Genomic DNA, 14,704 nt, shown 5'->3' with positions numbered 1-14,704 from the left:
TGGCTCACTGCAAGCTCCGCCTCCCAGGTTCACGCCATTCTCCTGCCTCAGCCTCCCCAGTAGCTGGCACTACAGGCGCCCACCATCACGCCCGGCTAATTTTTTGTATTTCTAGTAGAGACGAGGTTTCACTGTGTTAGCCAGGATGGTCTCGATCTCCTGACCTCGTAATCCCCTCGCCTCGGCCTCCCAAAGTGTTGGGATTACGGGCGTGAGCCACCATGTCTGGCCACACACGCCTGTTTCTAAGCACATGGTAGGCTTCAGTGCATATCAGTGCATCTCTCTCTAACTGCAGCTTTACTAGAAAAAGCTATCATATGGTTATGTCACTTGGTCATTAGGTAGAAGGATTGCTGGGGCCCTGGGTATAAGTGCATTTACAATTTTGCTATATACACTGGCAAATTACTCTTCAACAATATGGAGTCAATTTATACGTCCATCCATAGTGCACACATCTGTCCATTCCCTTGTCAACATAGATATTGGCATTTTTTTCATCTTTGCCAATCTGAGAGGCAACACATCATGGTTTGTCCTTCACTTAGAGCACCTCTCTGATTACTACTGAGGTTGACATCTTGTTTACTGGCCATTTGTGAGTCTTCTCCTGTGTACATGTACTTTGCCAAGTTTTCTGTTACAGGATTTGCATCTTTCTTGATTTGAAAGAGGTTTTAGCATAGCATGAATATTCTGTATTTGCTATATATGTTTCAAATATTTTTCTCTTATTCGATATTTGCCTTTTAATCTTGGTCACGTTTTATTTTTTGTTTTGTTTCTTGGAAAGCAGAAAATTGGAGTTCTGAAAAAAGTTGTATCTTTTAGTCTTTTCCTTTAACTTTTGGGATTTCCTGTCATGCCTAGAACCAATTCCCAACCCACAGATTTGTTTTACAAGGAAACAGTTCTAGCGGCTAGTGTGGAAGTTGGATTGGAATGAGGGAGATGGAGAGTCCTGGTCTGGAGCCTGGTGCAGTAGTTGAAGGCAGAGGAGATGAGACCCTACGCTAAGGCAGGCAAGATAGCTTGGCATGGAGGGATGGATTGTCCTTGGCAGGGGAAGGGAGAGGTCCTTGTTTTTGATCTGAGCAATTGAGTACCTGGTGCCGTTTGGTGAAAAGGGACCAGACCTAGAAGAAAGGTGTGTCAGGCATTAAGTGCACTGCCTGTAAGGTGCTTGGAGGACATCCGGTGGAGAAATCCAGGACACAGCTGGATGTGAGGAAGTGGAGCTCCAGAGAGCCATCTTGGCCTGAAGTACTATTGTGGTACTACTGTGGTCCCAGCTACTCGGGAGGCTGAGGGTATAAGTGGTAACCAGAGATAGGGTGAGTGTGATTTAAATGATTCTGGTGTGTGTCGTGGTGCCAAATCTCCTCCTGGTTTTACTTAAAGAGGCTCTGATATGGGAGACCCCCAGAAGGCATTCTAAAGCAGTAACACAGAGTGTAGATACATCCAAATAGCACTGATGGCTTTTATTGCAGATTCGTGTCATTACAAGGATAATCTGGGAATATATATTTTTTAAAACCCTCCCTTTTATATACACAAAACATGCTACATGGTACACTTTGTGAGAAATGCTGAGGTAATAGGCACACACCCAGACATGGACAGTACCAAACATCCAACATCTCACACAGCCTGGCCCACGTGCCCACCGGGAAGGGTCTCACCTTCTTGACTCATCCCTTGCCCCTCCTTGGCAATAGTCCTGGGAGTGCCGAGGCTGACACTTCGTGGCCAACAGGGCTCAGAAAGCCACCATGCTGCAGTGCATCAACCGAGGGGTCCGGTGACCCCTGATTATTCAGCAACTCCTGAGAAGTGGCCCATTTTCATTTTTGTGGCACTTGTTCTCCAGGGAAGTGTAGTTTGGAGATGAGATGCGGACTCTAGTCAGCCTGAGAGCGTGGAACCTCTGGTCTGTAGCCAGCTGGGGGCTGTGATGATCTGATGACTTCTGTTCAACCGATTATCTCCTGGCCAGATAGGTTATTATTTGTGTGAAGACTAAAATGACATGTAGGCTAAAGTGTGAATGGAAGATACAAAACTGCGAGTACATTATCTGTGTGACCGGTGGAGCTTTTGGCCTGGCCTTTCCTTCCCAACCAGAAACCTGGAGCCCAGAGTGTTTCCTACTCAGAAGCTGAGGAATCTTGCCTGGAAAGAAGGGGCTGTGTGACAGAAAAGGCAAGGAGTAGGTAGGCGAGGAGCACAACAGAGCAGAAAGGGGGCCTTGAACTGCGGTGAATGGCCAGGGACTGACACACAGAAGGCACTTAATGAATGGTGTCAAATAAAGGATAAGTGGGTGATGGATGGTGAAAAGTCCTGAGAATGGGGAAAAGTATGAAAATGGAGCAGGAGGGATTTTGAAATTTGATTAGGTGCCAAAAGGGGTTCTTAAGAGAAGAAGCTGGGAACCTCTATGTGAGAGGTTAGCATTGTAGACATCCTGGAAGAATCCAGGCACATGGATGCCAAGGGTGATCCTTTCAGTTGAGCCACAGTCTGTGATCTACCCTTAGACTCAAGTAATACAACACTAATGAAATGCTTTTCTCCTAAGAGCAAAGCTGCTGGTGACTGCTTCAACATCTGAGAACTGAATGTATGTGTATTTAGGTATGTAAGGCAACCCTATATATGGATCTAGATATATCACATGTGATGTATATCTAAATGCATATATATGTGGTATACACATATGTGCACAAGGGAGGCTCATACACATGTATATTATGAAGGTATTTTGCAGTTGTGTTTTTATTGTAGAGACTTAATTTATTTAAAGAGTTGTCTGTAGTCCTGTCCTGTCCTGGAGACATGAGGGGCTGTCTGGTGTGAAGGAAAGTAGGAGGGATAGAAAACACTGTATCGATTCAGTTCCATCATCTGCTGCAGTGACTTCGGAAAACAGAATCCAGCATCCCGGTCCTCCCAGCCTCAGGATGAACTGGTGAGGAGTTGTTCTTTGTGCTGTGGCCAGTGTGACCAGGGTGGGCTCCTGGCAATGGCCATGAGAGGTCAGGAGGGGGAGCTGGCTTAGTGGAAGGTGTTGGGGTTCGGTCGGATCATCATAACCACTTTCTTGAGTGAGTAAGAGCCTCCTCGGAACTCAGCCCAGTAGACTCCGTCCTGGTAGCGGCTCCGGTAATGGCCCCCGCGGTACCAGACCCCGTTGAGGTTGGAGTGGGCACAGGCGTTATACCACCAGCCTCCCTTCTGGTAGTGGGCACAGTTTCCTGCAAGAGAGAAGGCAGTGAGAGCGTGTCTGGGAGGAGGCCATTCTACCTGTGTCCATAGTTTGCTCAGGGCTTTCAGCAAAACCCTCTCTGGGAGGCATCTGGAGCAGAAACGCTTGGGAGGTGGACCCGTCTCCATGGGTGGTGAGAGGCCATGCATCAGGCCTGCCTTTGAGGCTCAGCTTTATGACTAACTAGCTGTGTGATCTCAGACAAGTGACTTAACCTCTCCCAGCCACTGTATCCTCATCTGTAAAACGAGAATAAAAATGACACCTGCCGCACAGGACGGCTCTGAGGATTGAATGAGGATGCGTACTTGACACTTAGCCAGGGCTTGGGTGCAAAGGAGGCCCCAAGGGAACTCCACACTTTGTGTTCTGATAGGAAATGGAGATGGCCTGAGGTGGGCAGGGAGGGAGAAAAGCTTTTCTTTAGGAATTTTTAGAGTTGAAACGGTTGGGTCAGGAGTCTTCATAGAATGACAAAGGAAGTGTTTAAGAAGAAATGCTCCTCCAGTCCTCCCTGGCTTGTATTCCATCCAAAAAATTTTTTATATTACTTCACAAAGGAAAGGTATTTCCATAAAACTCTTGGCATTATCACATCATGCTGAATTTTGCTGCCAAGGACAAGCAGTTCAGAACAACAGTAAAAACTGTGGGAAGGTGCGCGCGGGCATGCAGGGGCAATGCATTCTGTGGCAGGAGGAGAGGGGGCCACTATCTGCCAGCATTGCTCTTAGTGAAGGGGGGTCCCCGCTTTCCTGACTAGGCCTCGCTTGGGGACCCTGTACTCAGGGGAGGGGCTGCTCCAGTCAGGACTGTGGGTTGGAGGGCCCAACAGAGCAGGTGGCCGAGGCCGTGGGATGAGGTGAGGAGGTCGCACTCAGTCTGAGGCAGAAAGCAAGAGGGGAGCTGCAGCCCAGGTTTTCCCAGAGTTTTTGTGGGGGTCCTTCTGGGTCATGATTCCAGGCCACAGGGACCAAGTGGCAGTGTTGGACTGGTATAGCAGGGAGATCCTTGGGCACACCATAACCAGCCTCCTCTTTGCCAGCGGAGGCCCCACACACCTCCGGGGACAAGGAACTTGCCAGCCACTGATTTTGTTGCTGGCTAGATCTGAGTTTGGATCATAGAACACACTTTCCGCTCCCTAAGGAGGCAGCCCTCCAGAAAGGCTGTAGCAGCCCCTGTGTCCCAGGGTCTGACCAGCTCTGAAGGTCATCCTCCTGCCCTGCTCTTCTAGAAGCCTCGGCAGCCCTACTGCTTCAGAACAAGGGCCTGCTCCTCCTCCAGGGCCCCTTCGGGCTGGGCCAGTTCAGTGTCAGTGGGTGGACAAGGTGTCTGTGTGATGTAGGGATGGGCAAGTCATGTCCTTCCTGTCCCCTGATGTTGGGAGAATTACCCTTCAGAATGTGGCTGCCATGGGGACCTGGCATGGAGGATCCCCTCCACCTTAGTGTGTAGGTTTCAGGGCCTGCCTGAAGTGCAAGCCATTTGTAGGACAGTCTCGTGAGCTCGCTTCTCAAGTGGGAGGGAGTAGCCTTCTGACCAATACCACATAGGAAACGTAGGCAGGAGAGGACTGGGTTTGCCCATGAGAGCAGACAGCCTGAGCCTGGGGGCGGCATTGGCCGTCAGGTGGTGCCAGCCTCAGTGAGGAGCGTGGCAGGGCCGAGAGGGCTTCACCTCAAGAAACTGGGTGTTGGCCCTGGGGAGACATTAACTATGTGGGAGTCTGATATCTGGACTCGGGGCCGGACCGTATCTATGTTTCTTCTAATTTTCTGTTTTTTCTCTTGTTTTTTTGTTTAATAAAGACTTCTTAGTAAAGACCTAGATTTGAAGCATGTGGTCTTAGACAAATCACTTTCTCTCTCCTATCTGCTTTCCTCTTAATAGCTTCCTCTCAGCACTGCCCTAGCATTACATGCAGTAACAGTGACCATGAAGAAAGCCAGCTGGTGTGGGGCCCTCGCTGTGTGCCAAATCCTAGACAAAGCACTTTAGGTACATTCTCTCTACCCTTCTCCCTACCCTGCAAGGTAGTTCTTGTCCTTCCTTCCAGATGCAGAAACTGAGACCCAGGGAGATTTAGCAGCATGCCCAAGGACACATGGCTGGTAGGAGGTGGGACCAGCACTGGAGCCCAGGTGTGTGGCCCAGAGCCTGCGCAGTTGGTTAGCTCTATACCAGGTGCCTTGGACAGAGGTGGTGAGGCCACAGCCCAATACATGTCTTTCTGCACTGGCCCCAGTTGGCCCTAGTACATGTGATTTGTATACCTCTTTATGTCTCCTCACCCCATTTTTTAAAATTTGTCAATGCCACTCTGACCCAGCTTTGTAAAGGGGACCTGTGGGCAGGAGAAGGGACCCTCAGGGGGTGGTAACAGGGTCAGGCAGCTTGGCCCAGCTGCTTATCACCCTGGGATCTTCCCATTTCCAAGCCCTGGAGTCAGGGGCTCTGGCTGTGGTTGACCTCTTTTCCCTGCCCTGCACCTGGGTTTGACTCCACTTTTCCTACCTGTGTAAACATCGTGATCTCTGTCCAGGGTGGTGAACTGCTTGCCATTGTGCCATGTAAAGGAGTCACCCGCATTGCCGTGGTAGCGCCCCAGCCGCAGCTTATAATACTCGCTCTCAGGTTCCAGGCGAAAGCTGGCGTATTCTGCAAAGACTTTGCGGCCGGACCAGTCCTCCATGGTCACCAGGAGTTTGTAGTTGCCTTGGTTCGTCAGCCAGTAAATGTTCTCCAGGCCCAGCCAGTATTCGCCATCAATGTTCCCAAACCCTTGCTGGGGAAAACCCGGGAGAGTGTTAATGTGGGGCCTACAGTGCCTGCAGCCAGCAGGCCTGGCTGTCGGACACTCAGCCCTGGATAGAGGGGCCTGGGAAACAAGCAGAGCATGAAGCAGACCTGGTTCAGACCCCTACTCTACCACTGAATCTCTCTGTGACTCACACATTATTCAAAATATGTAGAGCGCCTACCCTGTGCCAGGCATCACGTGAACCCCAGATTCCTCGTTCTTACGTCAGGGAGGCTACATTACCTTCCCCACAGGCTTGCTGCAGGAACATGTGTGCTGGGGCAAGTGGAGGGCCTGGCACTCAGTAGGCACGCAGCAAGCATTCCTCAGACACATCCCTGACCTTCACGGAGCTTCACCTCCTTCTCTGGAGGTGGGCTGTGTGTGAGGGTCACGTGTAAACTCTAATGCACCAGACGGGTGTGAGCTGTGACGCATGTGTCCCATCCACTGGGGCTCCCCTCTAGGTCTACAACCTAGTGGTATCCACCGGCATGGCAGAGCCATGTGTGCAAGGCATCATGGCTTCAGGCAGTTTGTGAGCTTCAGTGTCAGAGGCCTCAGCTGCAGTCACTACTGGGCCAATTGCTGGCTTTGCAACCCTGAGCAAATTACTCCACACTTTCACCTGTAAGCTGGGTCCATAACATAACCTCCCTCAGGGGGTTGATACAAGATTAAACAAAATAGCGCATGAAAGCCCTTAGCCTGGTGCTGGCATGGGTTGGGCACTTGGCAAACCGAGCCACTCTTGCCTGCCTTAGTGCCACCTCTGTTTAGAGGGTGAAGAACCATGTATGTCTGAGTCCTGGCAACTTTCCCTGCTACACAGATGAGCATTTCAACTCCCTGGGAAGCAGGGAGCCCAGAGGATGAGCCTGGAATTAGGACTTGAACATTGCCACAGTTCCCTACCAGGACTCTCTGGGGGATTCTCCCAGGGACTGGGAGCCTTTTGGGACTTGCCCCTTCTGGGCTTTGAGAGCAGGTCTTTCTCCATGGAAACCCCTGTTGGGAATGAAATGCTCCCCACTCCTGGGCCCCCATACCAGCATTTCTAAACTCTCACCCTGTCCTGTGGGGCTGTGGTGGTCTGCTCTACTAACTCTTGTCCTGCAGCAGTTGCTAGCAGCAGTCAGAGGAGGAGCTGGTTCTCACTACTCCTGGTGGGTTTGCACAGTGGCCCTGTCTGCATCCTTCTTGCCTCAGGTATGTGTGCTGTTGGGGCCGCACTGGCCTGGACTTGGTCAGCATGTACCTCTGAGTGGGCTCTTCTACTGGTCGCTCAGGCCTCTCTTGGGGTGGGCCAGTCACCTTGTGGGCAGCACAGACAGCCCCTGCCGGGTCTCACCTTGTACGTCTCCCAGTTCCTGAAGAAGTTAACAGAGCCATCCAGGCGTCTCTGGATGACAGTCCAGCCCCCGGGGTCGTGTCTCTGGTCGCACCACACCTGCATGAGGCGGTTGGTGTTCTCCGGCTTCACCAGGTAGATGGAACTGGTGTCGTGGCCATCCTCCAGGGCCTGCAGGCAGTCTCTCCATGGGCCTGGGGACACAGACATGCATATACATCACAGACCTGCCTGTCACCAGGCCACACCCCCAGCTGCACCTCAAGCAGGCACAACCTCCCATGAGGCTCCAGCTGCGAGCCACAGGCCCACAGTCTGAGGTAACCAATTTTTATTTTGCGAGTTTGATAAATAATTATAAAGACAAGAGCCTTGGACCGGGGGTCAGGATGCCCACACTCCAAGCTCACTTTCTCCTCTCACCCGCCTCACAGTGTGACTTTGGGCTTCTTCACTTCTCCCAGCCCTCAGTTTCTTCCAGTTGTAGAAGGGAGATCAGATTTCCCTCATACAGCGTTGTCAGGATTACTGAGATCATTTGGGGAGAAGTTGCTGGGGTGAGCTTTTTCAGGTTCATTGTATTAGGAAAAAGAGATGTGGACCTACTAAATGTGGCAACATCGGTCAGTGCCTGCAGGCTCTGATGGCTTTGTTTCTGCAGGGAAACTCGGTTCCGCTGGATTACTGTTTCTGGGGGCCAAGTGCAGTTGGCCCCCTTCAATTCTGACTCCACATCTGCCCTTCCAGTGACAGTGCTTCGTGATGACTGCTGCAGCTTTTACTAAATGAACTTCCACAGTCACGGGGGCCTAGGCCATGCCCAGAATTTGGCCATGTAGCCAGAGACTTTGGGATATTCCTGGGATTCACTCACTGCTCTTCAAGTGTCTTTTTAGGGAGCCAGGTTCCCTTTCAGCTCAATCTGTGTGTTTTCCAAAGGAAGCTCAATGAGGGCCAGATGCTCGACCTCATGCATTCTGAGGTCTTCCTGGCAGGCTCATAAACTTAAAGGATGATGTCTAGGATACAGCCCAATCCATGGCTCTCTTCTGAAACTGAGACCAGAGGGTTCTGTGATTCTTTGTGACTCCACTGAGCTTGGGCAGCCCAGTCAGAAGGAATGGGTGTGATACCACAGGTCTTTCAGCCTTCACCACCCCTGCCCATCAACTCTGCCCTCCCCAGGCAGTTTCTTATGTTCCAGTGTTGGTCACATCAGCAAGAAGGTACAAGCTTGAGTCACCAAGGGTCTGGACAGTCTGGGGCCTTTCTCATTGATCTGAGGAAACTTTAGAAGGTCTTCAAGGCCTAGCCATTCAGATGAAAATGGCTGAAAGAAAGAAAATCATGTTTTGCTTCAGTCTCTTCAAAATATTCCCCATAGGGCCGGGTGCGGTGGCTCACACCTATAATCCCAGCACGTTGGGAGGCCGAGGCAGGCGGATCACAAGGTCAGGAGATCGAGACCATCCTGGCTAATATGGTAAAACCCCATCTCTACTAAAAATACAAAAAATTAGCCGGGTGTGGTGGCAGGCACCTGTAGTCCCAGCTACCGGGGAGGCTGAGGCAGGAGAACCGCTTGAATCCGGGAGGCAGAGGTTTCAGTGAGCCAAGATGGCCCCACTGCACTCCAACCTGGGCGACAGAGTGAGACTCCGTCTCAAAATAAACAAACAAACAAAAAATCCCCACAACGAGACTGGTTAAGGACGAAAGTGCTAAGAAAGTACCATTGTATATGTTCTATCAATTTGTGTGTTTATTCAACAACTGTGTATTGAGTCCCAGCCTCTGCAGATGTGGTGCTGGGCAGCGGAAGCTCAGGGCAGGGTGGGGCTGCTCTGATGCCCAACGAGGGAGGAGCTGACCTCACTACCTCCTCCCCACTTGAATTCCTGTAGATCCTGTCCTTTCTCTTTCTGTGGGAGTTGAAGGGAGGTGCCCATCAGTGACAGGTGTACTCAGCTTTTCTGGTGCAGGTCACACTTCTCACATTCCTTCCTGGCTGGCGTTTGGGCTTAACTAGTTCACAGGTAATGGTTATAAACCAGAAAGACTTAGGTTTCTGGTCTCCGTTAGACATCTCAGGTGGGCTCTGCCTGAGGCCTTGCAGGAAGAAGCCTTGTGTTTGAGCATTCATCCACCTAGAACCTGACGGGAAGCCAGCCGCTGTCTTGCTCATTCCTTGCTTCCCACTGCCCAGTATCGCCCCGAGAAGAAAGATTGGTTTGGGTGCTGACAGTTAACTCGGGGGGCTTCTCCCTTCATCTTCCAGGGAGAAACTTCTCACCCATTTACCTTTTTGCCAGGCCTCTTCTCCAAAGGATGGGGCAGGACCCAATACTCCCCACCCCTGGGTAGCAGATGGGGCACAAGCAGCTGCTTCCTTTGGCAGTGCCACTTCCCGCCTTTCCCCTACCACCCCCTCAGTATCCTTCCTGGGGAAGGGGAGGCCAGACCTCCAGAAAGAGCATTTGTGAAGGAGAAAAAGGTTTTGGTTGTGTTCAGCGGAAGCCCCAGGGACGGAGGCAGAGAATGGGAGTCTGTCCCCAACAGCTGGAGCAGAGCGCCGGTGGGCGTGGGAGGCCTCCTAGCTCCTTACCAAGTCAGCAGCACAGGAGAGGCCGTTTGATGCGAATACTGGTGACGGAAGATCCGGCAGAAGCCTGCAAAATAACGCCCACTGAGAGCGAGCAGCCCAGCCTCTTACTGCACAGCTGCCAGGACTGCTGCAGAATTGTCAGATGTAAAGGCTGCCTTTGAAGGAGGCGCCACGTAGGGAGAGGCTGTGGAGGCTGCTGGGGGAGTGGCAGTTGGCCTCGTGGCTCCAGCTGGGGCTGCCTTTGTGGGCGCCATCAGTGATCTCAGTTTTACCTTTGGCATTTCCACCAAGGGCTCTATTTAAAGGCAAGTGTTTTTAAATGTTTTGGGGCTACTAGTCCCTTTACGAATTTGGGGATGGTTCTAGATTCTTTATTCAGAAAAATGTACAGACTCACACAATTCTGTATACAGTTTCAGAAGGTAATAGATTCCCAAAGTCCCAGGTTATAAACTCCTTGCTCTAAGAGTCATGACTGAAGTAGTAATATTAATAGCCAGTGTGTACTGAGCATTTCCTATGGTCCGAGGCACGTATTTCCACAGCTGACCCTCCTGACACTCCTATGAGGTAGGAAAGCAGACCCTGTGGTCATTAGGGGATCCCCTCGAGGTTACCTGGTGGGTAAGGGACCCAGCAGTTGTATGCACCCAGGGCGTGTCCAGAGCTCACACACTAAAGTACTCTTCTTTTTCCCCAACCAGAGCGAACTCAAGAATCAGGGACCCAGGCTGACTTAGCTCTGTGTCCTTAGAACTAATGTTAATCTTTGCCAGTCAGCCAGCGACAAAATAAAACATAAAAATTTACAGTTCTTTGTCAAGGTATAAAACTTTTAAAAATCTTTAATGAGTTTTTTCTTCCATATTTACCTTTTGGTGTTCTTTGCCCATTTTTCAACTATTCTAGTGTCTGTTATGATGTAGAAGAAGTTTTTCTTTTTTTAAAAAAGGCAAACATGGTAATTCTTTTAAGGCTTTCTAGAATAATGGAGTAGGTATCAAATAGTGTCGAAGTGTTTAGTATTTTCTGCTGTTACAGAAAATGTGCGTATGTGTCTGTACACTGAATTTCACATGACAATCAGGCCCCATTAGCTTCTGTCGAAAACACATATTCAAACACAGTTTCCCTCAGAACCCTTAGTAGACCTCTATGAAATCTCCTGCACTCAAACACATTTCCTTTTCACACATTAAAGGCACCAGTGGCAAAGGTCAGAAACATCAATGATGGATGAAAATTAGTCAGAAAAAGAGTTAACATTGAAAAATTATCAGCAGTAAAATTTTGTGGCTCCCTTGAAATAGCAGAGACAAAGCATCCTACTTTGAGGAGAAATCCACAACTGTAACATATAAATAATACTGTGAAAAATCTATATCGGTTCCATATAAACAATGCCCTCGTAGGGGGCCAGGCAAGGGTCAGGCCTCGATGGAGGAAGACCTGGCTGAGGACGCAAGGGCTGGAGGAGGACTCCACACTTGGAGTCAGGAGCCCTCGGCTCCAATGTCGATGGCCTCACCTCTGCACAGTGTGACTTTGGCCTGGGTCCTCATTGAGCCTCAATTTCTTCTTCTGTGAAATGGGGAGGAGACCATAGCTGTTCTGAGAATGTCGTGAACACAAGAGCGGCCAGCATGGGGGCCAGCTGGGGCAGGTGCTCTGTGAAGATTATCCCTTTCTGTTTCCTTTGATAGATGAAAGCTGACATTTTTGAAGTTGTTCACCTCCCCAACTCATTCCTCCTCCACACACACGTTACTACATTTGCTTTTCAATACAAGACTAAATGTAAGATATTTACCAGTAGATGTTTTCCGTATATTTTTAAGTCAGAATTTCAGTGCAGAAGGCCACAAAGATATATTAACATGAAGAATGGAAATCTTTTTTGTCAATGAAACTGAGTTTTCAGTGTGCAGTGGGCAAAGCGCTCCCTTTGGACCAGTGCAGAGTACCTAGTGGTGTTTAACTTGGCACCCCTTCTGAGAGGGCAGCTCTGCCCAGAGCATCAGGCCAACACTAACTCGGCAGCACCTGGGCTCAGAGTGGAGCGAATGCCCCGACCTCATCTCTATAAAGACCACATTTACATTCTTGGCGGAGCTGTGGCCAAATGTTCCACGTGAAGAGAAGTGCGGCCCCGTGGCTGAGCCGAGTCTGTGTGGTTCCCTGGAGAAGCAACAAGGGTGGGAAGGCACACGGGGTCTGGGGTCAGGAGGCCTCCAGAGGAGGGACATCAGCAAGTGGGGGAGTACCAAGTACACAGGTCTCAGCCCAGACCCCACTGCCACACCCTGGTAAGTGTTGGAGGTGATCAGCTTTGGGTGCTTCCTTCCTCCTCTCTGGGGCTCTTGACAGGGATTAGGCACACAAGGACTATGGCCTCCCAGGAAACGAGGACCCACTTGATTGATGGCTGATTCAGTGCTTGCTACCCCCAACACAGGGCCTTTCAGGTCAAGCTGAGTTAGAACCGGCACCTAGGCCAGGCAAGCATAACATCCTATTTCCAGTTCTCTTTCTGTGGATCTGGGGCGGACCAGCATCAGCCTGATTTACCCGTCCAGGCCCTAGTGGAGAAATGGGCTCACAAACTGCATCAGCTCTCAGTGCAGTGCGCCTCCTACTAGGAAAACATGGCTCCGTGAATATCTGACCTTGAGGCTGGGAGCTAAGCAGTGCGGCCTCTGTGGGCAAGAGGGATGCGTCTTCTCCCTGACGCGCCTGAGGTGTGGGGCGAGGAGCAGAGTCCTTCCTGCCCACAGCACGACTGGACCCCGTGGCTGGCCAGCAGCCCGACAGTCCTCTTTATCCCGGAGTCCAGCCCCAGGTGTCAGAATTTGACCACCTTAGGCTACTCAGAGGACCCTGAGGCCTGTGGGAAATGTTCTGGGGGGGCTCTTAGTTCTGGGAAGTTGCTCCCGTGAATATTTTAGTCCATATGCAGGCTCTAGGGAGAAGCTTCTGTGTTATCATTAAGATGCAGTCTGCTTTTAATGAGAACTGTATGCTGTTTTCACTTACTCTCACTGATGGTCTGTCTCCAAAAAGTCTTCTCACCACTCCCTGAAACATTTTTCTAACAGGAGAAAGGACTAACTGTTGAAATTGGATCTGCAATTTCCTACCCAAATGAATGCATCTGAGTGCCACGGCACGTGGCCTGCTTAGGTGAGAGTCCCACCCAGGCCAGCATCAGGACTCACTGGGCACCCCATGAGGGCAGGAGAACAGACACACAGGGTCAGGGGATGGGGTGTGCGGGGTGGCCACAGTGAGGAGCAGTTGTATGGGGATCTTCGAATCTCATTTATCCAGAGGCTTGGCAAAGTAAGATTTTGGTTATGGACGTGTGTGTGTGTACATATATATATGTGTATATATATATATTCTATGTCAATCACTGCTTTTCAGTGAACCAGAGTATAAAACAATAACCTAAACACAGGAATAGCTTGTATGGTCCCAAAGGCATTTCAGTTCCTGCAGAACCTCAGAGTTGACATCACACATATCATTTCTGATCATTCCAGGGAAAAGGTCCAAATGCTTGTGCCTGCTTTCAGTCCTCTTTAGTCCTGAAGCAATGGGCATGGTGCCTGGGGCCAATGAGTGTTTCAAGAGTTGATGAAAATGTTTGAGACCTCAAAAAACTTACTGGCTCTAAAATATGAAAAGAAAACTACAAAATCAAAATTTATTGTGGTAATTAAATTTCTACAAAGTGTAACATCTTGTCAAGTTCATTAATTGTTAAATTTTGTCTTCATGAAAATGTTATTACTTTTGAAAACAATTTGTAGGTTAGATTTTTTTCACTTCCCAAGAATTCCTGAACATGCTTGATGTTTACTGAGAAATTAGATCCAACCATAAATTAATTGAGTTACTCTTAGCCAAATAATTTTAAAAGCAAAAGTATTAAATCCTTTCAAAATTGTTCCAGTAAAAATTATATTAAATGTGTGAGGTAGGTCATTTCAATGCATGTGGTACAGCCTGAGGCCTCTCAAATAAGAGCTCTTAGGGCCCAGAAAGGGCTTATAAAGGTCCTGTGTCTGCTCGTTTGACCCCAGGAGAAACAGACATTGTAGCGCTGCTTCCCAGAGGCCACTGTCCGAAGCATTGCACCACTCTTAGGTTTCCACCAGCGCCGTTGGGCAGGAGGAGAAACAGCGACTTTAAAGACATTTTTAAAAAGAGTTTGGAAGGGGCTTTGGTGGTCTCACTGTGTGCAGAGGTGAGCAGCTCACCTTGGCTCCCTGGGGGCAGTGGCCAGTTGCACCCAAGGCTTCCTGGGTGAGGGAGGTCTCTGATGTAGAGGTGGGCAGTGCCCCAAGTTTCCGCAGGCACACTAATGAGAGTGACCGTGGCTCTGTCAGAGACTGTGGTGCTGTCCTGCAGGCATATCATGGAAGAAGTTGTCAGACCCATGACTACAGTCCACAGATACTGGACAGGTAGCAGTCCCTGGTTAATTGGCCAGCCTATTAACCCTTTCCAGAGAATGAATCAGCTTCTTTGGTTTCTTCTTCAAGAACCTACATCGGCTTTCATGGGTGACTTTTAATCTGCCAAATGCTCACGAACCCTTCGTGTACTCTTTTCTATAGTTTTACTGGGGCTTGACCACAAGCCAGTTGTATGTAATTTCTAGTATAC

The 14,704-nt window shown here is 49.7% G+C and overlaps 2 protein-coding genes across 10 annotated transcripts in view; one reads left to right on the top strand and one right to left on the bottom strand.

Annotated features, from left to right (window-relative positions):
- RALGPS1 (Ral GEF with PH domain and SH3 binding motif 1) overlaps nt 1-14,704 on the top strand; it is a 305,937-nt gene that overhangs the window by 166,090 nt on the left and 125,143 nt on the right. The window lies entirely within an intron of this gene.
- The window catches only part of ANGPTL2 (angiopoietin like 2), a 35,881-nt gene continuing 22,633 nt past the window's right edge, over nt 1,457-14,704 (bottom strand). Inside the window, exons 3-5 of the mRNA XM_025359239.1 lie at nt 7,429-7,622; nt 5,792-6,062; nt 1,457-3,263 (exon numbers count right to left, since the gene is read on the bottom strand). Of these exons, the coding sequence (XP_025215024.1) occupies nt 3,064-3,263; nt 5,792-6,062; nt 7,429-7,622 (665 nt within the window). The 3' untranslated portion in view covers nt 1,457-3,063. The remainder of the gene's footprint in view (nt 3,264-5,791; nt 6,063-7,428; nt 7,623-14,704) is intronic.

Source organism: Theropithecus gelada, chromosome 15, assembly GCF_003255815.1.
Source record: "Theropithecus gelada isolate Dixy chromosome 15, Tgel_1.0, whole genome shotgun sequence".
In the NCBI taxonomy this organism is placed as follows: domain Eukaryota; kingdom Metazoa; phylum Chordata; class Mammalia; order Primates; family Cercopithecidae; genus Theropithecus; species Theropithecus gelada.
Note: the sequence above shows the minus strand (reverse complement) of the source record. Positions and strands in the feature narration are given on the sequence as shown.